Raw genomic sequence first — 27,153 nt, 5'->3', positions numbered from 1 at the left:
TTATTAGTCAAAAAAAGAAGTAGAAGAAAAAGAAAAAAGATTTATTTTTCATGATTTTTCTTGCATATAAAAACGTTGGTATACTCTGAAGAAATTTTTACCCTCTATTAAAAACTGGAAAAGGTTTCAAACCTTGTTTTTGAGCCAGGGGGTTTGCATTTACTTAAACCTTAAAAATGATTATCAAAAAATAAAAGGAAAATTAATAAACTTATACTAACAAAGAATAATTTAAAATCCTTCTGCCCGACCTTAGTTAGGCTTTCTTCCACAGTGTGTCTTTTGTCCTGTCTCTCTAACCTCTTTCCCAATGGCAGATGCCACTCCCTGAGCCTGGTTCTGCCAGACGTTTCTTCCTATTAAAAGTACGTTTTTCCTTCTCACTGTCGCCAAAGTGCTTGCTCATAGGTGGTCGTGTAATTGTTGGTATTTTCTCTCTATTATTGTAGAGTGTTTACCTTACAATATAAAGAGACTTTAGGCAACTGTACAACTATTTATCCATAGAACAGATGTTAATATTTTTCCCTATATTTGCAAACAATATAATATAATATTAATACGGATAAATTCATTAAGCTTAGGTTTATCAAAGCAGAGTTTATCCACTGAGCTATGGTGGCACCCCCATCCACAAAGTTGGGCCATGGTGGGCCAGCAGGCTGTGACCCACTTCTTTTGTGCTCCCAGTAGAGCCTTTGTTTGTAGGACCCCAACCCCATCTTTAACCCCATCCCCCTCATTACTACATACACACATATTACAGTATCTGTGAAGGACTCAGCGAGTCCATTAAAAACCTTTAACTTGTAAACACATGACCCTAAACCTAATCCCTGTGCGCTTAATCCTTTATTTATCAACTTACCCTGAATTTATCTCTTAAAGCAGTTAATAAGCAGTTTCCCATCACGTATTTCTCCATTTTCTTCCTTATGATTTGTGTTAGTTTATATTTAGTGGGCGCTTTTGGAAGACATCAAACTGCTGGGTGGACGGAGGTCGCAGCACCTATTTATAACTACTAATTAATATAGCCTAATGCTAAATTTGTGTAAATTTGACAACAATTAAATTAGCTATATCTTGATACACTGTGTACAGACATTTCATTTCACAGACAGCTGTTAGCTCATTATGCTAATTAGCTTCTCTAGAAACATCTGAGAGGCTGCGTGCATTTTTCAAAGAACCAAAAACAAGTTATAAACTTACTCATTCCCCAAAATGTATCATATGTATCTTATGGTGTAAATAATTACATTTTTTTTTCAAATAAACGAATTCATAACAAAACGTAATATGATAACCTTACTGGTCACTTTGATTTGGTATTACATTTCGAACCTAGACTGTAAATGTGCGCGTCATCAAATATCGTGATAACTTCGTGTTGCAGACTATTTTTGCCAGAAATACCCCTGAACATCCTCTGACACTGTAATCCAGCTACACCTGTAGTCAAACATACCCACAAACTGTGGCAAGATGGGTTTATGTAGGTAATAGTCAAGATTCTTTTTTAACCTTTTCTTTGTTTTTATTTACCTTTTGTTCATTTACATAAATCCATGTTTACCAGCCTATTTATTTGGACCAAGCGATCAAGTTGAAAGATTCTTTTTTTAAAAATCGTGAAAGCTTAAGTTTAAATTAATCAATGTAAAAAAAAGGTTGTATTTTTTTTTGTTGTTGTTGTTGTTGTTTTTAAGTGCCCGCTTATGTATGTAGGTTTTAGGCTCCTGCACTACTAAAGGCAGCACAGTGTTTTCATTTTATCCCTTCACGTGTTCATTTACTGGATGTCACAGATGTGTGTGTGAAGCACCAAAATATGGCGCTATCATTTTCACCCAATCGGCTGCTCGTTTGTAACAGGTTTCAGCTGGCGTCACGGCCGTGGCGGGAACGCGCATTAGGAAAGGAAGGAGGTTGAGAGGCATCGTGATCGCGCTTATCATGTTTGGCTGCTAAGTTCCTCCGGTGTGGAGGCCGATCATTATGGGGGATCCAGGACCCCGAGACGGGATGGACCCTGACCGACCGACAGCTGCGAAGAATTCACTGAGGCGGTTCATACCGGGATAAAAAATATTTTGTTGTGAGCAATCATAAACAAGCAGTCAGTGAGCTGCAGAGGAGGCGGTGTTTGCTGGGATTCAATCAGAGCCACCGTTGCGGCTGGTAGGTTAACGAGGAGAGGGGGACGTGAGGAAATTGGGAAGGCAGCACTTTTTAAACACCACGGGATCCGAAGAGCGACGATAATGGATGAATTGTTGATTAGAAGCCGGCCCGGTCAGCCCAACACAGTCGGAGCAGGGTGGGTTTATCCGGTGTGAAATCAGTCGGCTGTAATCTGTTGGCCTCTCCTCCGCCGGGCGGCGATGTCCGCGTTCTGCCTAGACCTGCAGACGTCTGCCGTGGTTTCAGCACCACTGGAGCTGGACAGCGACTGCATGGAGTCCCGGGGTAGCCCCACCGCTCAGGAGCCCGGCGGCTTTCAGGGTCATCCGCTGCGGCACGCCGGTTCCGGAGGCCTCGGGATGGCCTTGGAGGAGGAACTGGCCATGCTTACCGGGGAGCGGGGAGGTGAGGAGCAGCTGTCAGACCCAGACACGCCTGCGGTGGGGCATAACGCAGACTTGCTGTCGCTCTTTCGCCAAAAGGAAAAAGACTTGGTTTTAGCTGCTAAACTCGGCAAAGCGTTGCTGGAGAGAAACCAAGACTTGACCAAGCAATATGAGAAAATGCACAAAGATCTCAACGAGAAATTGGAGGTAATCTAAAGAAAGTACGCCTGACAAGTTTTAATTCAAGTATCGTTTTGGTTTGTGTCAAGTTTAGGCCTTGTTTGGAAACAAACTCAGCAACAAATGCTGCCTGCAGACTTGCAAGTTATGTGCTCCAAGCCTAGTTATAGTATACAGTGTAGATAGGCATGCTGCTCAGTCCAGTCTATGGCTAGAGTGACCAGCACAGCATTCACTATAAACTCATCATGTTTACAACGAAGGCTTCACAGCTGATCTTTTGTTCTTGTTGTTTTCCAAATGTTTCGAACAACCAGGCACATGGGCCGAGAAAAAACAAATCACATGAAAAAACACAGGGACTAATCCTGGCCTAGTGTATCTGCTGTACATCTGTTCATCCCTTTGATCCATATTTATCCTCAGAGAAGCTGAGCCCTAACATCTCCTTATTATTGATGTTGTTTCATTTTTTTTTGGCAGTGCTTGATGTTGTTTTGTTTTGAGTCTATGTGATACCTCTTTTTTGTGATTGCTTGATCCTAGGACCATAACAGCTGGCAGCTGCTGGTGGTGCAATGCACATCTGTCCACTGCTAACTGCAGAAAAAAGAAGCATCTTATTATCTGAACTGTCACTCCAATAGCTAGGGTCATATCTGTTCAGTGGATTCAACTGGTGTTTCCAGTCTCAACTTTTTTTTTGTTTGCTTTTTAACCACCAATACTCTAATGTGTTTGCCCAAGACAGATTTACTTTCTCAGTCCATAGAACCACCAGTATTTGTCATTGTCAAACCCCCAATAGTCTTTTTTGGTACTTGTGTTTAAAGTTAAGGGTTTTAAACATGATGACCTCTTCTTCTTGTCAACATAATGCAGCACCTGGAGCAAGAGAAGCATGAGCTGCGACGGCGTCTGGAAAGCCGGGAGGGGGAATGGGAAGGCCGGGTGGCCGAGCTGGAGACGGATGTCCAGCAGCTGCAGGGCGAGCTGGAGCGACAGCAAGTCCAGCTGAAAGAAGCTGACAGGGACAAGACCAAGGCCATCAGCGAGCTCTCAGAACAGAACCACAGACTGCTGGAGCAACTCAGTAGGGTGAGGAATGCTTCAGCCTGTGTGCTTGTGTGCATGTTTGTGCTTCAAATGTGTTGCTTCAGGCTCCCTGGGCCACCCTCAAGGAAGATTTAGTCTGGGCTTTGACTCATCAAATCACATGGTCTTAAAGCCGCTGTAAATGCCCTTCCACCCCACCTAGAAGCACGACTCACAGAAATGCCAGTATGTGCATCTGTGTATCTGAATAAGTGTTTCTCTCTGGCCTGGCTTCAGGGCCAGTGAGGCCACAACTCAGTTTGCCTGGCTGGTATGACATAAGGTGCTCAGCCAAGTGAGGATTCATCACCCCTCAGGGTGGATCTATCTTTATTCAGCCCATCTCTCTCTGACTTCACCTGAATTATGCTAACTCATCAATATAAAAGTGTAGCTTCCAGGTCTTAAGCGGAATAATTTAGAACGATTGGACTGCACACTTATGCAATAGCACTCTGCATATTGACAGGTAATTTGAGTGCAGTTATTATGACTGGCACAGTAGAAAAGGTCTCATAGCAGATCTCCTGACAGACACATTACAGTAGATGAGCACGCAGATGTATAATATAGCAGCGATCGGGGTCACCATGAAAGCTTCAGGCTCTATCCTTGTTGGATATACTGGAAACACATTAGGGTAAACTGAGTCTGACAGCAGGTGGAGACTGACAGAAGTGAGAATGCTAATGTTTGTAGCCAGAGCTGATTAAGCCTTCCTAAGGAGCTCAGTACAACACCTCAATCTGTTCAATCAACATCAAAACAAGCAGCCTCTATTCAGACCGAGTGCACACTTAATTGCTCTATTAGAGTGTCCTTTTATTCACACTGTTCACCTCTGTGATAATTGCACCGCCACTTAATAAACAACGGTTTAATATTATTTATGTTCTGCTTGGTGGTTAAAGGTCATCGTATTTAATAACTGATGTCATAGGAATGCTGTGCTTTCACAGACCAGAATGCTGCTTGTGTTTGTGGCTAGATTTGGTGGCTTGTGGTGTGCCCTGTTCCTTTGCACATGAAATTTGATTGCCCCCTCCCAGAATTGAATTGTCATATCAGTGTAACCGTTGGTGGAGATCATGGGGGGACGGTGGAGGCCAGATCCCCCTTTCTTTGTGTCGTCTACCTTAATGCATTATCTTAAGTATGATATTTAGCAATGTAACAATATGCCCTGAAGTCCTTTTGTGCTAATTATAGCCGATGAACAACTATATATTCTACATGTTGAAAAAATCGACTCCCCCTCATATGCCTAACAGTGGTTTGGTCCACTTTCTGTCTCCTTTATAACTTCTTTGCTTTTTAAAAGTGACCTTTAAACAAAGGACCTGTGAAGCATCATTCGTTTCATAGATCCAGTACCTCGCTGTTGAATCAGTGTCGCTGCCATCACTTCTTACAGGCCAGCTATGTGTTAGAGTTCATGTTTATGGAGGCTGGAAATCTGTCAAGTGGTAGGGTTTTATATTTATTTCAGACAGAATTTTATGATTATTTTTTTTTTACTCTTGAAACGCCCCTGATCCTGCTCGTCTCGCACATGAGAGAAACATACAGCACCTGTCAGGCTAGTGTTACAAAATGAAGGCTGTAAACAGAGGCATCATTGTACTGACTGGTGTCATGTAGATTTACAGTGGGTGCTGAAGCTACAATTAAAGGTGCCCCAAGGCCCCTGTACAGAACAACTGACAGGCCTGTACAGGTGCTTCGATAATGCCGTCACTACTGCCTCTGATGACGCTCAGGATTGTGCTTGTTTCCCCTCCTGGGAGAAGATATGATCTGCTCCCAGGCACATGGGAAAGGCCCAGTGCAGTTGATTTTTAACCCACAGTTTTCCCCCTCATCTTCATCAGGTTAAATCGGCTTCCTGAGCTGTTTTGCTCCAACACCACGATCGCATTGCAATCAAAGGGCGATGCTGGACAAGTCAGTTACTGTGGATTGCAGCAAAAGTAGGCACTTAGAATAATTAAACTGGATTTAATTTCACTGAAATCCTGGCATGGGAAACTTTGAAGATATTCCCAGAAGTGGTCTGTGTTGTGTTTTGAGGAGGACAGCAGAGCTTGTGGTCTCAGGGAAATTCACGAGAACAAATTGACTGCATCGATCCAGATCTCATGATTCAGGGTGCTGGGCAGACAGAGGAAGACCTACTGGTTAGTAAAAATAATGAGGTCAGCCACAGTGCTCCCACCATCTCACTTTCTTCTTTCTTCTTTGCGTCTTTCTTCTTTTTCTTTCTCTTTCTGTCTGGGCTCATTACTAAGCAATGGCCTGTGACTAAGTAATATTAGCTGTTTACATGTCTGGATGAATGGAGGGAATGTAAGGCTACCCCGAGGAAACTGTGCAGTAGTAAAGCCACAGAAGGCCTTTCATTTTCATCTGACCTGTTTCTTGTAATGGTTAAATTTGCTAGTGAAACAGATTCATAATAAAAGTAGATCTATATGTTGTCCTATTAACCCTGTTAAATAAGTTGGCTAAGTGATAACTAGCTTGTCACTGTTGCGTAAGCCATGCCTCCTAAAAATCACAATGAAGCACGTCTACTAATTGTTTTCAATCACGTTGCTGATTACTAAAAAAAAAAAAAATTTGGGATGCTGTGCAATCATCATTCATTTTTAATTGAAGACATGCCAGATGTTGCAACTGAGAAATTAGATTATATTTCAAAATTTTTCACTTCATTCTGACATAACGTTTGAAAATAGTTGGGACAGTGACACATTTCACTGTGTTGCATCACTTGTTTTACTAAGGTACAGTTGGAAAACTGAAAAGTTGGATTTTGGAAAGAAATGCAAAAGTCTAGCGTGCAGGTGGGCGGGCACAGCTCACAAACTATTATTTTTGTTTAGTTTTCATTGTGGAGCCATGTGATTGGATGATGTGCACAATGGTTAATGTGTGGATGGCAGATGTCTCTCTAAACCCTGTGTATAATAAACAGCACTTATGGTGTCTTTGCAAACATGCAAGCCACCTGTGACATCGAGCACAGTAACTAATGGACTCTTCTACTGGAATTGATGGTGGGATTTGATCACTGTGCTGGTGACAAGCAAGACAGTTCCTTAATAGGCCTAAATGGGCCTGCGTGTTTTTGGTTTTTTGTAGTGCTTTAAATTGCATTTGTGAGCTGTTACTTTACTTATTGCACTATTTGTTATGATGAGACAGAGTTTTTCCTCAGAAATATACTGTGCAGTATTGTGGTCACTTAATGTCAAAGAGAAAGTTACATGTTACAGCAGGGCTGGTCATCCAGTTCTAAAGGTCTAATAACACACACAGGTTCAGTACATACTTCTTATAAGGAAGCACAGTATGTCTCTTGACTATCAGTAAGCTGCAAACTGTCCTTGTGACTTATCATAGAGCTGAAATTTCCAGTACCATCAGTAGATAGTAGAGATGGCACGATACCACTTTTTTATGTCCGATACCGATACCGATATCATAAATTTGGATATCTGCCGATACCGATATGAATCCGATATAGTGTTTTTTAATCAACAAAACTGTTTTTTAAATATCTTGCTGCATTTTGTATAAGTTCATACTCAAGTTTAAAACAACAACTACACTAAAGCTATTCTGTTATACCTGTATGCAAAAAAAAATATTTCATATTTCAGCAATACTGATCAATCTAATAAACTTAAACCTACACCATCCTCCCTATTCTGGTATTTTAAAGAGTACTTAGCATAAATATTAAGCAACCTAACTAATAGGGTTCCAACTCCCAGCAACAACAAAAATAAATAAATAAAAAATAGGGAACCACCCCTCACGCTCCACCTCATGATGCTTAATCGCCGTAATCAACCTTAATTTGATGCAGTGTGAAAAAAATGCACAGAAATCAATTATTTTTCAAGAAATATTAAATAGATTCAACATCTTTCTTCAACAGAATTGCAGACTGCACAGATGGTACCTTCCCAAAGGAAAAAGTACTATAGCTTACTAGGGTATATATATTAGACTTAATAGTCACTATATACAGTAATTGACTTCTATTCATTTTGCATCAAATTAAAACTTTGGGTGTCAGATAATTATTTATTAAAAGCTAGACATTTTAAATGAGAATAAGAAAGAAAAGCATGTCTTTGTGCCCCCTTTTCCCTGTTAATGCCCTATCGGCCCCCCTGGCTAAACTTTGCTAGATCCGCCCCTGCACAGTTACCAGCCGTCAGCTACATAGAAAAAGATCCTGGTGTAGAAAGTAATATTAAATAAATTCTAACAACAGCTTATCAAGCTTAAACGTGCTGCTGTTGTTCAGCCGCTGGTTTCCTCTTTCTGGTGCAAAGTGGACCAAAAGCAAACTAGAGACACGGACTCGAGACAGAAAAGCCGATCAGCTGATCGTTAAGCAGTTTCATGATTGAAGTAGCAGCAAGAAGAGGCAGTCGCTTGTTAAGCTTAACGCAGGAATGCTTTACAAACATTCAGAGATGGACTTACACACTTGCTTTACTTCTCTCGGGATAACTTTGTCGGAGATGAAATGCCGGGTTGCTAGCGAAGCTCCACATGCTATCCAGACCACCTACAGGTCCCGCATGCCACAGCCCTCTATCACGTGATGCATACTGCTCCGACTGCTAACGTTCTGAGGTGAGTTACGGCGTGTTGCAAGTTTTGTGAGATGCTTTCGTGATATTTAATGGATCGGATTACATTTTTTATTTTTCTCCGATATCCGATCCAGTCATTTAGGTCAGTATCGGACCGATACCGATACGTAATATCGGATCGGTCCATCTCTAGTAGATAGTCAGGTCATAGTATTCCCAAAGCCTCCACCCAAACAGTGAGATCTCACCAAATACCCCCCCCCCTCCCGAACAAACAAACAAACAAACAAACAAACAAAAAACAAACAAATAAAAATCCAAGATATAATATTTTCCTAGTCGTCAATGCACTAAATGCGTTATGTTATCAAAATGTCTGAGTTTCTATATTTGATAAGCTATATTTGAACTGGCCATTCTTGTTTACATTTTACATAGCCTTGCACCTTTTCTTGCAAAAGTGTTATACATCACTGCACAAACAAGTGGACCAGACACAACGCCACGGAAAATCCAGCCTTGTCTCTAATTTAATCACAGAGATCAAAATCAGACCTGTTTGCCAATAAAGCATATATATATGGATTTACAAAATGTAGAAGCAACAAAAAAAGTAATAGAGAAATCATTAGCATTAATTATATTTGCAGGTTTATTTTAGCTTTTATTTCTCTGGTGAATCACATTAAGGTCAATTTGTGAATTGATCTCAGCTTTTTTAGAGTTATTTTCTTTAAATGCTAAATATTTCATGATTTATGCTTTTATTTATACATTTGCCCATTAAAAAGTCTGTTTATGTAAAATGGCCAGCTTTTCAGAGGAAGTAAAACCTACAGGCAAATACAAGAAAACAGTGTTGTGCTCTTTTAACAACACAGGGATCAGCTCTTAACAGGCTCTTTTCATTTGGCTCCAGTGAGATGACCTTGACAACCCAGGGCACTTCATAGGAAGTGATGTAAGTCATGGGGTAAGATACAGTCCTGAAGGGATTAGCTATAATCCAAGCTAATAGCCTTGCTATATGCATTAAGTCAGGAACCAAAACAACTTCAATCCATACTCTACTTAATTAATAACAGCAGCAGGTAACGCTGGTATTTGAGCAAAGAAGATCATAAAAATAGTCCCCTCCTTCATGGTTTTCTTCTGTCTGGCCACTATATTTGTGTGTATGTGTTTTGAATGAGTCCAGATCTGACTATTAATGCTATATGTTATTTCAGTGCACTCAGAGAAAATAGGCTGTCATTGATTCAGGAGGTGTGTGCTTGTTTCCGTGGGTCTGGAGTGTCAGGGCAGCCAATCTCATCGGGCTTAATCTGATCAGAGCGAACAAGCAGGAAAAGGGACCTTTCTGTAATTACATTACCACACAGGCTGGGAGAAAGCAGAGGGTGCCCTGACTCTGTCAAAAAAAAGTGTCACGCTTTATGTTTGGGGTCACTTCTACTTCCCTCAACGTTCAGAGTTCACTTATGAAACATGGACTCACCCATGAATGTTGTGTTTGATTCATTTGAGGCTGTACAGGAGGAGTCAGTGCAATTTTTTTCCTCATCACTTGCTTAAATTTACCTGTCAGGTTAGTTCAAACCTTACATTTATAAACTCCAGCCAGTGCTGCTCATCTGTCCATTCGTTTGCTGACACCATATGGAGCAGTTGCTGGAGCACCTATAAGATCTGCTGTCGCACTCACGTATTGTCACGTGGGATTTGTTATGCAACTGTTTAAGACGGAGGGTTCCTCCTTCCATGCAAGGAACGGCGCTCTGAGAAAGAGAATGCGGAAAATACCACAAGTACTGAGACCCCAAGTCGCAGCTCCGCCAATCCCACTTCTCTGCGGTTGCTATGACAACCAGAGTGACATGCAAATTGAAACCCTCTGTGTTGTTACCATGGGAATGTGCTCTACAGAATGGTACAAGGATACAGATAGTTTGATGCCAGCTTGTGTCACCCAAGACCCTTGATGCACCTGAATCGGGTCCCGCACAGAAAGCCCCAAACAGAATCAGCAGCAGTGACTCTCCTCCTCTTCCTCCTGCCACCTTTGGAAAAGCAAATGTCACGTATTTACCGGAAGTGATGTCCAGAGTAAAGAGGCTTTACAGTAACACGTCTCTCTGTTCAGCCCTACTTTGGTGCCCTGGATTCAGTCGCAGCAGTCTGATTTCTTTTCCCCCCAGTTTGTCCTGTCATGTTGATAATACTTGATCTGGAATCTGAGGAGTTTATGCACAGATTAAGTGACTGTTTGGAACTTCACGGTCGATTCTGCGGTTTGCCCAAAACGATTTCAATCTGTCAGCTTGTTGGGCCAGTGGGTCAGATGTCACATTGGCCTGCTTGTCACACTGGCTCCTGCTACCTGCCCCTGTTTTCCACTCAAAGGCAACGGCACTATGTAGTGTTCATCCAGATAAGTACATCTGGGCTTTTTGACTGAACTAAACTGATCAGACTGTCAAGTATTTGTATGTTTTCCTTTTTCCCAGCAAGTTTTTTGGAATGACATATCCCATACCTGCATTTACATTGTTTGAAAAAGGTGTCCTTTTGTGTTATTTCAGAAAACATGACTGTAGTTTGTCAACAGGTTTACAAAGAGTCAACTACATTGACTACCCAACCAACAAACACTTGTTGAACAAAATGTTAAAAGGACAATTATTACAGTCTAATTAATGACAAACTATGACAAAAAATTCTCTAGTTGAAAGAACGTGTAGATTAGAGGTATCACACATAAAGAAACACACACACACCTGAGCAGCCCTGAAATATGAATGAAACCACTCAGTTCAGGAAAGAGAAACAAGTGTTACGAGGGGGAAAAACTCCATGGAAATCACATTTAGCCGACAAAACATCCATGAATCTTTGGTGTTTGGGATATAACTTGGAGTTTTTTATCCCTCTGCTTTCCCAAGTTATATACATCCACCGTTGGTTCTTGTAAAAAGTAAAAAGAAGGTTTCCCACACCATATTTTTTTGATTCATAAAAGCTCATTCGGCTCCTTTATTACAGCATGGCACACAAAGCATGCTTGTTTTCAATTCTGTGTTCAAGTACCAGGTGCAAAGCTGACACATGAATAATTAGACCTATAAAAACTAAAGTTATTGCTCAGCCATCACTTAGTCATCACTGCTCTGCCAAGTAGTTCATGCGATTGGTTCAGTTTATCTACTTGTTGGTAGGATTACTCAAAAAGTTAAGAGATGGTGCTTGTTCAGCTTAGAAGTGATTAAACCTTTAGAGTTAGTCGGGACCTGAATCATGTTTGCAAATATATCACAAACTTATCTGGATCCAGAGATTATTCTAGACCATCAGTACCACAATGTTTTCTGAAGGAAAGCTTAACTTTCACTTTTCAACTTATTTTTACTTTTTGCCCTTCTGATGTAAACATTATTGACTTGTTCTAAAAGAATAACATATAGCAACCCCCATTTTCATTATTTAATCCAGGTCATATGCATGCAGGGAAGGATTTGATTGTCCATGAGGCGCTAAGTTCTGTAAATCAGGATTTTTTTTTAGCGCTGTGTGCTTTTGGAATTCATGATGGATTGAAGTGGATGATAAACTGATTTATTTAAAGGTAAATAGGCCTTTGCAGGTAAGCAGTAGAAACATGAGTAGTCATGGTGCTTACACTGTGTTGTTAGGTGTTGTTCAGAGTGGAGCCTCAGAAATGGTCATAATGGCAGCCTGTCCTTAGAGACTTTCCCAAAGAACACTGACACCACAAACAGTGCTGCTTTACAAACAGAAGTGAACTAAAATGGCCTGATGCATGTACAGCCCAGCTGTTGAGCCCTTTCATCTCTCTGTGAGCGCCTCAAAAAGCTGCAGCAGCGTGTAGTGCCATCTAGAGGCTTTTATTGATATCGATGCAATAAGTCATCCTCACTTTCATTCAACACTCGGTGATTAAAAGACAACAAAAATAAGGAAATATAAACTGACTTCCTGCTTCTAGTTTTTCTTTTGTTAGTCCATTTACTCAATTTTCAGTATCTCCTGAGAGAGATAAAGTATGCTTTTTAGGATTTTGCTGTTGCCATGGCAGTGATGATAATGCAAAATGTAGCTTCCTGAGTGCAGCTTTATGCTAATGATGCACAGCCTGGCTCTGTGTGGTCTGATCCCACCTGTCCAATAAGCTCTAGTGATGCACTAAGGCTGCTGCTGCTGCTTCACTGGATTGCACAAATAGCGAGCAGATCATTTCTGTTGTTTGAGGCTTTTAGCAAGGGCCATGACTTGTGGGTGAATTTGTGCTTTTAGAGAACCAGCTATTAAATGCACCATTTACCAAAACAGACTGGGGAGGGCTGATTTACAGCACGTCAGTGTCACTAACACAGTGTGAGTGCAATCTGAACAGCAATGTGTTTGAGTGTCTGCATGTGTTAGCCTCCAATGAGTCACCATGGGGGAGAAAAGACAAAAGAGTTGCAGTGCCAGTATTCTAATTTAAGTTATCAAGTTCTGCAACACGTTAACATTGATTTTTAATGCCAGTATTACCACGAACAACGCTTACATGAGCAACATTTTACAGTGCTAAATTGTATTCTTTCAAACTAAAAGCAGGCCTCTTTTAAGCTCAGTTTCTGTCCTTCCCTTTCTGTCTTTGTCCAGGCTGCAGAGGTGGAGAGGCAGCTGTCCACTCAGGTCCATTCATTACGGGATGACTTCAGGGAGAAGAGTGTGTCCACACGCCAGCACATGACACGACTAGAGACTCTACAGGCTGAGGTCAGCCTTGTGTGCATCCCGTCTACTGTATACATAACTTCATAACAAGTACAGTTGATTGAACATGCACAAAGTGAGAAAACTCCCCCTAAAGCTGACTAGAACTTCTAACAGGAACATTTATCTTAGGTACTTAAGAGTTAAAAAAATCATGGTGCCTATAGTAGAAGCAATTTAAGTCATTTCTAAGAACTGTAGGGTGGCGTCAGAACTCAAGGGAAGTTAAAGCAAGACTGTACAATTTTTTGAATAAGCTGGTCTGTTCAGATACTTCATTTTGTCCACAACCTTGTAGTACACTGTTTTTGACAGGCCCAAGTCAAGTAAGGCAAGTTATACACTTACCAGAAATGTTGGATTTTGCATTTACATTTAAAACGCGTTATGCCAGTCACCACTTATCTAAAAAAAAATTTATACTGAAGATGGCGCTTTAATACGCACCAGCGCCAAACTGTGCCACATGCATGTCACATTAACATCAGTGGTTGATTTAAAAAGGAAAGAAAATCCGCATGGCTAGGCTAAGATTGCTAATCTAGACAGCTAAACTAAAATAGCTAATCTAGCTAAAATAGCTAAATAGCTAGTGTGGACATTGCCCTTGGATGCTGACGATATTCTGCTGGCTGGAAACTATCGCAAACATACACGCAGCTATTTAAATATTTCATATTTTCACTATTTCTTTACTTACAGTGCACTGCATGAAGTCATTCTTGTCAGAGATACACTCACAGGGCACTTCATTAGGTACAACTTGCTAGTTCCCTTTTGATTCAGAGCTGCTTCAATTCTTTGTGGCACAGATTCAAAATGATGCTGGGACCATTCCTCAGAGAATTTGGTCCATATTGACATCATAGCGTCACACAGTTGCAGCAGGTTTCTCAACTGCACGTTCATAATGAAAATCCTGTTCCACTGCAATCCCAATTTACTCTATTGGATTGTGATTTGGTGACAGCAAAGGTCATTTAAGTACAGCCAACCAATTTGAGATCATTTGAGTTTTGTGACATACTCTGACCTTTAATGGATGGACGTGGTCAGGAACAATACTCAAGCTTTGGCATATAATTAATACTCCATGTGTAATAGGAGTAATTCATAAAAGGGGCTAAAATGTGCCAAGAAAATATCCCCACACCATTAAACCACCAATACCAGCCTGACCTGCTGATTCATGACAGGATGGATCCATACCTTCATGTTATTTACTCTAAATTCCAACCCTACCATCCGAACGTTGCAGCAGAAATCAGGACTCATCAGACAACACTTTTCCAGTCTTGTCCAATTTTGGTGAGCCAGTGTGAATTGTAGCCTCACTTTCCTATTTTTAGTTAACAAAAGAGATACCTGGTGTGGTCTTCTGTTGCTGTAACTCATCTGCTTCAAGGTTTGACAAGCTGTAAGTCAGCGATGCCCTCATCCTTCCCTTAGCCTCAGCCTAAAGCAGCTTTCCACTGACATGGGATATCAGCAAGAAATTGCTCATTTATTGGGATTTTCCCAGTAGGGTTTTTGAAATATTTAGACCATGTAGACCAGGGAGTGTATATAAGAAAACAGCCTCTAAAGTGAAACCACTGCATGTCTCACCTGAGGCTTTACCTAGGGCTTTGTTATGAGTTACAGCACAGTCTATGGTCCATCTTTTATTTAGTTAGTATAGCGAGTTCAAACATTTAAGTGGGAGACTCGAGATGCATCATTAGTTTTAATTGTAATCGATCGCGAGGTAGGTAAGTATAAATGTTGCTGTTTATCTGACATCCGGTCCCCTCACTTTGCTTGCCTAATGATGATGACTTTAAAGAGTCAGTATGCCATTATCTTGCAATTACCACCTGTAGCCACAGTGTCCACTTGTTCAATAAAAGTCACAGTCATGCTTTAAAGTCTCCACTAATGATAAAAAGAAAAAGAAAAGTCTTTCTTCCCTTAATAAATTATTTTTTTCTCAGGGGATGATCATCACTTTGAACTCGAGGCACTTGTGTGATTTCTTTCCTTTCTTCTTTATCTTTTTCGCCTTTCTCACCATTTCCCATTCCCCTCACCCTCCTTCCTTCTTGGTTGGAGCAGCAAGGGCTAGAAGTGAGTGGTTCCCCTGCACCGTCTCTCAGCCTGACTGCATGCTGCATGTGACACACTGTAAAACAGCAGGAACAGCGAAGGCGCTGATATTTGTTTTGATTTTTGCAATTGCCTGTCATGTGTCTTGATGATGGGGCAAAGTGCTGACTCTTTTCACCTTTATAGTATGTAATATGTTATGTGTGCAGCATTTTTGCCGATCCCTGTTTCCGAGGCCAAGCTTGGATACTTTTTTTTTTGTTTTTATCAGAGCATGAGCTGTGTTGTGATGTCAGTTGTGCCATATGTGAATGGATATGTCCTCTACGTCAGTGCTGTAAGAGTTCAGGTTGTTCCGCAGCTTCTCTTCAAAGCCAGGGAGAAAACACCCAGACTGCAGAGCTTGTGCTATAATTGGGAGAAAAGGCTCCTGCTCTATATTTAGAGATACTGCAATGTCTGGGTGCTCCCCCTATTCCAATGCTTTGCCTTTATATGACATGTTCTTGATGACTAATGGCTTTTTGGCCTGTTAGGGTGAAAGCAGAGACTACCCAAAATATCCAGAACCTGATCACGTAGATGCACATGTGCCAGTAAAAACAACTGTTCTGCATGAAAGCTCCCTGTGCTGCGAAGTAGGTTATCAGATGTAGGTCAGAAGCAGGAGGGATAAAAAATGAGCAGAGCTGATGTTTGTTTAATGGGCAAAGCTGCTCAGGCAGCTGCAAGGGAAGACAATTCATGAAGTCTATCTTGTGTCTTCAATATAAGGCCATTACACAGGCACGGTAAGCAGTACACTGCTAGGAAACTTTGTGTAGATGCTAAAGCATCACCAAAACATTCCTGAAGACGAGGGTGGCGACCAATGCAGACACCCGTGCTAGGCAACGAACATTCTTTAGGCCAGTGGGAGTGCTTTTAATCTTGTGTAAGAGCCCAGCTTCCCTCACAGGCAGGGAAAAAACAATATGCAGCCTTTAATCAGGTCCATAGCTGCCCATTTGTTTGCGATCGACCAGGAAATCTGAGCAATCCTTGGATTCTAAATGTAACGCCTGCTTCCCACAGCGCAGGGTCTAACTGTCACTGTTTGAAATGCTAGATTAAGATGCTGTCAGAACGGAAGATGGAGTCGGAGCACCGAGTGCACGCCATGCTCGAGGAGAACGAGTTGCTGCAGAATACTGTGGATGAGCTCCGGGAGAGGACGCTGGTGCTGGAGAAGCAGTGTCACGAGAAGGACCTCCAGGTACGGACACATAAATGAAGCTTTGGGGAATAATTGCTACCTTAGTAGATAGTGTACATTATTCCTATTATCATTATTACAAATGATTAGAGTGGTTTTAGATTATTTTACTTTCCCTTATTTTCATTCATATCTAGCTATTACAGTAGTGGTATTGTATATACACTATTACATCAGTGTATAAACAAGTAATCCCTGTGAGTTTTTATGTGCATAGCCAACCCGAAAAAAGTTACTTAAAAGAAGGAGAAAGGGAGGTAAAACTTGTTTCAGACAGTGGAGGCGCTGATGAACTCCACTAAGGTTCAGTATTGCATAAATAACAATGATTTTGAACTATCTATCATCCAGAGCTACTCTAATATAGCCCAAGTATAAACATATAGAGTTGGAAATGAGATGAATGCCACTGTTAAGTCTTAGTTAACTCCTTTCTCGTGTCCAGTTGCGGCAGAGCCAGCTGGAGCTGCTGGAGGTTCAGGTGTCCCACAGGCAGCTGGCCGCTAGGTTGGAGGAGCTGACGGAGGAGCACAGCCTCCAAACTCTTACCCCCCATCCTTCCAGCCTGCTGTGTGAGATAGAGCAAAGTATGGAGCAGGAGGAGCAGGAGCAGGAGAGGGAGCAGGTAGCGATGTTTATGACTGCCTGATCGTATCCACAGTCAGTTTGTTTAAACTCGCTGTGAGCATCAGGAGTGTTGGTGACTAATAATCTAAACTATCTTGTCTTGTTGATCAATCAGCTACGTCTTCAGCTATGGGAGGCCTACTGTGAAGTTCGCTCACTTTGCTCTCATCTGCGGGGAAACGATGTCACGGATTCAGCGCTGTCCACTGACTCCTCCATGGACGAGTCCTCTGAGACTTCCTCAGCCAAGGATGTGCCTACTGGGAGCCTCCACACCAGCTTGCTAGAGCTACGGAGGCTCACTCAGAATCTGCTGGATGGCAATGAGTCTACGGTAATGAGCAACACGCTGGCAGTCAGCATTGTTGCTGTTAGACTAATATTAGGTGTTACCTGAAAAAGTGAGATAATGACTAATTTTGGACTACTAGTAATTTTTGGCGATTGAATTATTTCAAAAGAAGAACTATTTATGTAGTACTGTACACAGCAATACAGCAGCTTATTTTCTGTGTGACAAAAGTCTTGAGCCACTGCTTGTTCTCATCAATAGTTCTCCAGGCTTTTCAGAGGAATACTTCTTTTGTTTGCTAAGCCACCTAACACTGACCTGTGAATCATTCAAGCATAAGAAAGGTACACAAGGAAGGAACAACAGACAAAGAAATCCATTTTAAATTTTATCTTTAGGCCCTTTGGTGCTAGCAGTCTGTCACAGAAACATTTGTTATAACTATTAGATGAAACTTGGCACTTGGTGTGCAGTGTGTCCTAAAAAAGTCTGAGGAAACTGGATAAGTGGAAGTGGTGGGCCTAAGCCAGCTGTGTCCAACTCCAGGCCTCAAGGGCCGGTGTCCTGCAGGTTTTAGATAGCACCCTGGGTCAACACACCTGAATCCAATGATTAGTTCATTACCAGGAGAACTTCAAAACATGTTGAGGAGGTAATTTAGCCATTTAAATCAGCTGTGTTGGATCAAGGACACATCTAAAACCTGCAGGACACCGGGCCTTGAGGCCTGGAGTTGGACACCCCTGGCCTAAGCTATCTGCAGAAGTTGGGCAGTATCTCAGAGTCACATCCTTCAGAAACAGGAAAGACCTGACACAGGACCTGAGAAGCCCCATCAGAAATGGTCTCAGTTGAAGGGTAGCTGTCAGGAAGCCATACTTAGGGACGGGAAACAGTCTTATGGAGTCATGAATCTAAATTTGAAGTATTTGGTTCAAATTATCATCAGTATGTATGGAGGAGGCCAGGAGACAGGTACACTGAATGTCTACAGACTTTCCCACTACTCTGTTTTTATGTTAAACAGGCAATGCTCACCTCACTTTGTCTTTACAATATGTAATGCATATTTTTATCATTAAAGAAATCATCGTCACTTTACACATGAGTTCCTTTCTCATAAAGCCGATACTGTCCACGGTAAGTCTTTGTTGTAACGTGTGTGCTTTGTGTGCAAAGGGCTCACGGCGTAGTGATGAGGAGGCTCTGGAGGAGCAGGTGAGGAAACTGGGAGAAGAGTTGCGGGAAGTCAGAGAGCTGTATGAGACGGAGCAGGACAAAACACGCGGCAATGAAGAGGAGCTGCTGCAGCTGCACAACCAGGTAAAACAACCATGTGTGTGCATCATGTATGTGCATGTCAGTCAGAGATTTAGATAATAAATGTAGCTGAAGTCAAGATCCTTTCCTGTCTTTCTGGGGTAATAACGCTGCATTAAGGAGTTTCTCATGTCTAACACTGTGATGACATACAGATGTAGTCCTCACCCTGTCGCGCATCAGTTTGAATTTGATGCATGCTTTTTCTAATGTGGGACATTGCTTCAACCTTGTTCAACCTTCTCTCTGCCAGGACAGCTCACGCTCTCCTGTGGGTTTAAAATGCCGTCTTGCATGATTTAAATGACACAAGCTGCTCACGCACTCCATCCTCTGCCGAACTAGGTCAAACAAATATCTCGCCCATGAGCACCATGTTGTCTAACTTTGCCATTAAACCGTGCACCCTGAATACATGGCCTCAATCTCACAGGGATGTTTCATTCGCATTCACTCTGCATGATCCACAGGTGGCGCTGCTCTCTGTAGAGATGCGCTCTCTCCGAGAAGAGAACGAGCGAATGAGGACAATGGCTGATGTTCGAGAACCCAGCGAGCAGCTCCAGAGTGCGATCAGAGACCGAGACGATGCCATAGCTAAGTAAGACTGCGCGATTTCACAACTAGCTTAGTCCTTTATCACTACTTCAACAGGTGTATGCACGGGTTTAGTAAGTTCATTTTGCTGTTGAAAAGATTACAAGTTTTATCTTTTTACTGTATTTACATTAAATTTATGCCTCAGTTCATCAAACAGTGCGACAGCGCTTGAATTTTTTTCAAGTTATAATATAATGAAATATTTTCAGCCATCATTTCAGATCTTAATCATATGTTTGATAACTGAATTATCAAGTCTGTTAATCCCTAACCCTAAACCTTATTATTCTAGAGTCTAGATAGATGGAAAAAACAGTTCTAGAGCAGCTGTCCCCAACCCCCGGGCCACAGATCGGTACCGGTCGGTGAGTCGTTTGGTACCGGGCCGCGAGAGTTGAGGCTCAGGTGTGAAATTTATGGTTTTCAGGGTTTTTAATCTTCTTTTTTTTTAATCGTTAACTCAGTTTTCCTGGGTCTTTTCCATGTATTATAAATAAATCTTCTTTTTTTTTTTTTTATACCTACTGGTGCCGTGTTTTTGTTTTTTTTCCCACGACACCTTAAAGGCAGGTCTGTGAAAATATTGTTGGACATAAACCGGCCCGTGGCGCAAAAAATGTTGGGGACCGCTGTTCTAGACCATAATGTCATGATCTAGAACTGTGACATACATGCTGACAAAGTGCTCTTATCCATCTAAAATCTGCTGCTTGTGCAAGTACAAATTGATACAGCATATATTCAACATAACTGTGAGGTTTGCTGCAAGAAGTCAACTTATTCTGTCACTGAGTAATGACTGATTTGTGTGGCAAAGTGCCAGAGCTGACTTTGTGCATGGCCTTCATTCATATTGTTGTGTGTGTGTGTCTGTGTGTGTGTCTTGCAGGAAGAAAGCAGTAGAAATGGAGCTGGCCAAATGTAAAATAGACATCATGTCTCTGAACAGCCAGCTGTTGGACGCCATCCAGCAGAAGCTCAATTTGTCGCAGCAGCTGGAGGCTTGGCAGGTGGGTCAAAGGCTATATTCAGCATTTTTTTTTTTTTTGGAACAGCTCATTTTAAAAACATAAGTTACGTAAATGCCAACGCAATAAAAGATGAAGTGCGACTAAATTAGGTTTGGACAACTTTAAATACACTTATACATGAATAAAATGCATCTAGCTGCTAGAACAGTTTGTCCTTCCCCCCTGTTTTCGCTGTAGCTTGTGTCAGTCTGTTACCTTAAAGCCACTCACAGCATCTGTGTATTCAAACTGAGCTACTCACTTTACTGCGGAGGGAGAGTGTCAGTTTCTCGTCTGTGATGGACAAAAGTAAAGGAACATTACAGTGCTGTGTAAAAGTCTTGAGCCAATATTTATTTATTTTTTGCTTCTAAGGAGCCAGAATTTCTGGTAATTTTTTAAAGTGGTCTCAAGGAAAAGTTCTCCAGGATTTCTGAGTCTTTTAAAGGTTTTAACACTCAGCCATGAAACAGTCAAGCATAAAAAAAAAAGCACCTTACTCAAGGGAGGAACCAGTGATATCTTCAAATAACAGACAACCTGGTGAAGACTGAATTTTAAATGTTATCTTTAGGAACTTTGCAACTTGCAGTCTGTTGCAACCCTCCTTTAAACTTCAGGCTATCAGAAAGTCATGTCCTTAAGATATCAGAAAAACATCCAGCAAAGACCTGACACAGAACCTGAGGGATCCGGCATCTGGCCCTTCAGTTGAGTCATCTACTGTTTGATGAAGTGTTGTATGGGTGGAGGGTGGCTGTCAAGAAACCATTCTTACAGAAGGGAAACAGGGAGAAAAGACTCTGGTAAATTACACAAGAACTGGACTGAAAATAAGTGGCAACAGGTCTTATTGAGTGATGAATCCAAATTTGAAATTTTTGGTCCAATTCATTATCAATAGACAACTTAAAGAAATTGGAAGATTTAGATTTTGTGTGACATTTTGAACAGTTCAAGTTGTGTTGAAGAATAAAGTCAGTGATAACAAATATTGACTTTCAAGATTGTGTTTCAATAAATTTCTACCCCCACCCACAAGGGGTGACTCAACACTTTTACACAGTACTGTATTAGACTTTTTGCTTGAACATATTGTGTGTGTGTGTGTGTGTGTGTGTGTGTGTGTGTGTGTGTGTTCCCTCCCCATCCCCTTTATCTGTAACAAGCTGCTCTTTCCTCTCTCTCCTCCCTACCCACAGTTTGCCTCCTCAGGGCTCTTTACTGTTTGGCTCTTGTGGTTTCTGATCTAGTGGCCTTTCTCAGCTTCTGTACCACCCCTTCTCCCCTGTGGTACCCACCCCCCCTCCTGCCTTAGAGGTGAGCCCGGGCAGTGCCATCTCGCCGTTTTACCTCGCACCAACTAAACCAGCCACCGCTGAGCCATTCCATGCCAAGAGAAATGCCCATTTCAGCTCTTTTTTCCCTCCCCATCTGAAACCATTAGCCAGCACAGAGAACCATCTAAACCCACCACCTCCTCTCTTACCACCTGTTTGTGTCCTCTCTGCTTTCACTTGCATATGCCGGTCCACTGGTCAGCTTACCTGTTGAGAGAACACCCCTTTCAGAAGTGCAGATCACTTCATCAATTCACATATTTGAATTGTGTATGGTTATATTTATGCTACTGTATGTCGGTGACATTAGCGGATAAATTATATTATGGTTGTTGTTTTTTCCAGGTACCGAGTGTAAGTCTCAGTCTGACATCACAATTGGTTCCCACTTTATTAAACAGCTTGTTACTGCCCTCTGGTGGCTTTATACCTCAACAACAACAACAACAACCAAGAATGAATCTGGCATCAGATTCAAAGTGTTTGGTGCAGTTCAGAACAGTGGACTCTTACACAATGTGCCAAAATTATGCTTGTTTTATTCTTTTTTTTTTTTCAATCCTTTACTTTGTTTAGTGAATTACTGAATAATTTTAAACTCCCATGCCTCTCAAAAATGATTTAAATAATGTATTCTGAGGGGAAACTATAATAATACAATAGAATAATCCTTTAATTGTCCCACAAGGGGAACTTTGGTTGTATCAGCAGCAAAACAAAAAACACACATATACAAAAAAGAACAGGACACAGAACAGAAACATCTACCACAGGTGAAAGGTAATGGTGGTGTTTCTATAATTACTATCCAACAGGTAACTTGTTCAGTGGGTCCAATGTTTCCAGAAGTGCTTGTAACATCTCACCGCACGCCCTCTCCTCATGACCTTTCCTTCTTGTCATTCACTCATTTACCTTTCTGCTTTTAGGATGATATGCACAGAGTGATTGACCAGCAGCTGATGGACAAGCACCAGGACGAGTGGCGCGCAGCCCCTACATCTCTGTCGGGGTCGTCCGTAACCCACAGGGGTCAGTCCTCAAGAAGAGCTCAGCGTATCTCCGACCGGGACAAGAGACTTTTCTCTTTTTTCAAAAAGAACTGAACCCTATCATGCTGGCCCTGAGCACAGCCGACAGACGCAGACGGACGAGGTGCAGGACAAGGAGGGTAGTGACATCACAATACAGGGGGTAAAAACACAGCCAAAGACAGGCAGTGGCACATGCACACTGAGGTTTTTTTATTTTATTTGGGGGGTGGGGGTGGGGGGGTGTCATTTTGCACTTTATCTGTCCCATTATTATTCCCCTAGTGATTAATTGGTGACTGCTGACAGTGAGTGAAATGTTGAGAACTTCCCCAGAGGCTTTGGCTTAAGGCCCCTCAAATAGAAAGCTATTGATCTTACAGAGCATGAACAGGGTCATCAAATGTACCTCCAGAAGGGGAGGTTTCCTTGTAGTGCCTAAAACTATCTCTACTACCCCACTGCCAACTCTGTAGAGAAAGAAGACTATTTATTAACTCTTACTGTATGCATCCCAGTTAGCAGGCCAAGGAGTCTGGGGAAAGACAGGCAGATACGTGGGACCAAGCAGGATCACGAAGAAAAGATGAGGATAGTTGGAGAAAGCTATAAGTCTATAATACTATAAGACATGACAGAATATGATTGCTATCCTCTAGGTACAGAGCAACAATGCTCCAGTCAGCCCATGTGATCTCTCAGGTTTATTCATTTGTTCAGGGGAACATGAGGCTTGATGTATCAGGAATATAGAGTGTTGTTTACTTGGCTTAAGTGAGTGGGGGGGGGGGAGCCCCATCATTTATAGCCCCACATCCAAACACTCAGAGTAAGAAAAGATATCTCTACAGGGGTATCACAAATATATACATACACTATTAAAGCTGCACTAAGCAATATTTTTATAGAAACAAATAGCTTAACGTTTGTTTGCTTTTTCTCATTAAATCCACCAAGACATCACTATCTTTGTTCCATTATTTTGATTCCAACTTTTTTGGCCCTGAAATTTATTTGGCACAAAGAAACGTATTTTTAAAACGACTGCTAATGCTACAGCCCATTGCCCAATGGATCAGTGAACAATAGACTTTATAGAAAATTCTGGACTCTATAGTTTTGAAACTTCAATTTAAGCATTTTGGCCACTGCATGTTGTGTTTTTGGAACCAGAGCTTGGATCAGAGGCTGGAGTGCTAAGTCATGCTAGCATGATTAGCAAACTGCATCGATAAGCTAATTAGTGCTAAGGAGCATTAAGAACATACCAGAAATTCATTAACCAAAACTCCAGCAGATGTTCTGTATGGCACAGCTGCCGTATATATTTTCAGAAGATTCTACTTAAAAAAGTTCAAAAAGAAAAGAAACCACATATATGGTGTTTAGCTCAATTTAGCAGAGGTGAAGCCTAGTAGCTATACAGCTTCTAGCTAGCTGTTAGCACACCTGCTAGTCAAAAAGTCTACACCCAAGTTTTGCCTTGGGTTTATACCCTAATGGAAGAGTTAATTATAAGGCTGTAAACATGGATTTTAACATCCATGTTAACATGAGACTTTAGGGGAATCACTCACTTTTGGAGCCATCGTTAAGTGACTGCTGCAGGTAGTTTTTGGAACTGCTTTTTCAGCTCTGGGGATGTGGTCATGTTGCCAAACAATTTTAATAAAATGTGACATTATGTGTTTTTGAAGTATTTGCAGATAGTTCCATTTGCAACAGTTGGTTTAGTTTTAAAGAAATTATTTTTCCATTGAAATCAGGAGAAGAAACTCAAGTTGTTTTTTTTTTGTATAATGCAACCAACACTCTCCGACACCTCTCCAGCCTACCTTTTACCTGTTGTACTTTACAACACTTTTTTCGGGTTAGTGTAATTTTCTAGCTTCCTAACCCAAAAAGAAAAGGATCATAATATTTGTATTATATTAAGAGAATATCTGAATTGCGTGAATGTGTAATGATCTGTGTTATGAACACAGTCAGGCCTCCATGTTCACCTCTGACACCTGAATAAACCTTTGGGTAGCTCAAGTAATTTACAAAGTCTGTCCAGCTGTTATTTTTCTACATTTAATGTTATATTTAAGATTTAAAAATGTATAATTTTTTTTAAATGATAATCTACTGTTGAATGTTGTCCCCATGATGTCAATCATCTTCCTAGTTGACCAAAATTTCCAATATGTTTACATCAGCTTGAGAAGAAGGCAGAACTGCTGTATGTAGAGTGCCCATCAGCTCTCCGTGTCAACGTGTTGAATTTCGCATTGTTAAAAGGCATGTCAGTGTACAGTAACTCCACAAAACGTCCTCCACAGTGGTCAGCATTTGCTGCTATGCTTTGCGTTTACCACTATCAGAGAAGTTCTACCTCCATTCTCATTGCTTCAGTACTTCACGGGCACTTTGATTTCTCGGCCGCGGGCTTCCGTTCTTTCCGTAGGTGACGTCTGTCGTCGAAAAGCAGGCGTTGACCTGAAAATGCATGGACGACTCCCAGTGTGGTGCAGCGATGTCTCTCATGTATGTCTGTGTTTGAACTCACGTCTAACGCAGCTGCGCAAACCTATGCAGATGTCTTTGTGTTGTCTCAGCTGGTTGTAGGGGGAGGATCAACCCAAAGAGTGATTTTTATATATATAAAAAAAGGAATAGGTTTGGATGAAATTGATATATTTATATGACAAAAAATGTGTACCTTTTGAATGAAAGTCTTTTTGTAGACAGAAGAACACCTGTATAATGTTGTTTGTAGACTGTATTTTATTTTCTTCTGTTTTTGTTGTTCTGGTGTGGCATGCAGTTGAGATTATAGTCCCAGTCAAGTCAATCCCAGGAGATCAAACAACCTAAACTTTGCATCATATCTACAGTAAACCCTTAAAAACATCACCTCACTTCAGTTTATCTGACACGTTCTCATACAACTTTTTGACAAGGCATCCCATATAAATAGTCCATAAAATATCAGGAGTAGTTTAACTACCACTAAATTGCTTACTAATGCTTTAGGGATTAGTTATGAGCATTGGTTGAGATTTTAAGTTTGATTGAGAAATATTAAACTGCTAATACCAACTTCCTGTTGGTAGCTCTTTGTTTAGATGTGACTATGTGTCTGAGTGCAAATATGACATTTATGACATATTCCTTTAGAAGTCCTGTGTAAATGAATCAACAGGCCACTTGCTCATAACACAGAAATAGGTGACTTATTTTAAAGATCCCAATAAGAGTCTGCATAAGGTATTACCAATAATCAGTGATAGTTTTTTGACCTTTAATGCAGCCTTTGAAAAATCCCTCCATTTAGGGGTGTCTTATCACAAAGTTCTTTCCTGCTTTGTTTGATGTGTTGTGATCAGAAACGTGTTCCCCCTTCTAGCAGAAATAAGCAGGAAGAGTGATGGCATATGGATTTAAAAACTGGACCTTCAGATTTGCTGTGACTCAACACCAGTGGCTCCTGCCCATCACCAGACTTCAGTTTGTTTGTTTTTTCATGTAGAGAAATCATACTGTGTACCATATTCAGATCTGTCAGCATCGTGTTCTTTTCCTCGGTCGACTGTATCCTCTCCTTCATTTTCTGACTGAAAGCATTTTTAAAACTCTGTGTGCTGTGTCTCTGTGGTAAACATCACGCTGCTGCCACCGTGGATCGAGTGTGTGTCCAGGGGCAGACAGACATGCCATTGAATGTTTGCTTGTGTCTCCTTGGGCGGATGTTGTTTAGAAATTTAGAGCTTTTGTTGGGCCCATTGTGCTCCATGTGAGTGCTTCCATTCACCCATGACTAACGGCACTGTTTCAGTTAGAAAATGCTTCAAACTATTCAAAATATTAATCATGCAATTTTCTTAAGACTTTTTTTTGGTTTGTTTTTGTACGAATAAATACTTTACAATCAACTTGTCTCTTCTGACTTGGATTTGAAAACTGGGACACTTTCTGCCTGTGGTTCTCAGAGCCACATATATTTTAAGCAGGAAAAAGCAGTTTTACAAAAGTTGTATTTTATATATGGCCCAGGAATCCAGGAAGTGACACATCCATGTCATGTTTGGGATCTGATGTGATTCGCAAACAGATGAATTTCATTCGAGCTTAGATAATGCATTAACTTCATCAAGTCTTCATTTGTCATATTCTTTAGTTTATGACCACAAACCTACAAAAGTAATAACACTGCCATTGCTCAGACAACTTTAGCACTGGACTCCCAGCCAACCAACCAACAAAGCAAACTGGTACTTATTTAGCACTACGGGTTCAGCCCAGGAATCGTTAACATGCAAATGTGATAAGCAGGGATCAAACCACTGACATTCCAATTGGTAG

General features: G+C 41.3%; 2 protein-coding genes across 3 annotated transcripts in view; one reads left to right on the top strand and one right to left on the bottom strand.

Moving 5' to 3' along the window:
• The window catches only part of citb (citron rho-interacting serine/threonine kinase b), a 76,509-nt gene extending 54,134 nt beyond the window's left edge, over nt 1-22,375 (bottom strand). For both annotated transcript variants that reach the window (XM_082554448.1, XM_082554449.1), the window contains exon 1: nt 21,925-22,375. The gene's annotated coding sequence lies outside the window, so the exon portion shown is untranslated. The remainder of the gene's footprint in view (nt 1-21,924) is intronic.
• bicdl1 (BICD family like cargo adaptor 1) lies at nt 1,913-26,723 on the top strand. Its single transcript, XM_082554459.1, has 10 exons — nt 1,913-2,780; nt 3,636-3,851; nt 13,133-13,249; nt 16,440-16,586; nt 17,032-17,211; nt 17,329-17,547; nt 18,685-18,828; nt 19,296-19,426; nt 20,315-20,435; nt 22,705-26,723. The coding sequence occupies exons 1-10, from the start codon at nt 2,388-2,390 to the stop codon at nt 22,879-22,881; spliced, it is 1,845 nt and encodes a 614-aa protein (XP_082410585.1). The 5' UTR covers nt 1,913-2,387; the 3' UTR covers nt 22,882-26,723.
• Nucleotides 26,724-27,153: the final 430 nt, after the last annotated feature.

This window comes from Aulonocara stuartgranti, assembly GCF_965226115.1.
Source record: "Aulonocara stuartgranti genome assembly, chromosome: 12".
NCBI classification, from domain to species: Eukaryota; Metazoa; Chordata; class Actinopteri; order Cichliformes; family Cichlidae; genus Aulonocara; species Aulonocara stuartgranti.
The sequence above is the reverse complement of the archived record's forward strand: the minus strand, read 5'-3'. Positions and strand labels throughout refer to the sequence as shown.

Excerpts from the sequence above, each read along its gene's own strand:
- bicdl1 (XM_082554459.1), top strand. The coding sequence starts at position 2,388 with ATGTCCGCGTTCTGCCTAGACCTGCAGACGTCTGCCGTGGTTTCAGCA. Across the intron at positions 2,781-3,635 it reads ATCTCAACGAGAAATTGGAG|CACCTGGAGCAAGAGAAGCA; the intron begins GTAATCTAAAGA and ends AACATAATGCAG. Across the intron at positions 17,212-17,328 it reads AGGAGCAGGAGAGGGAGCAG|CTACGTCTTCAGCTATGGGA; the intron begins GTAGCGATGTTT and ends TTGATCAATCAG.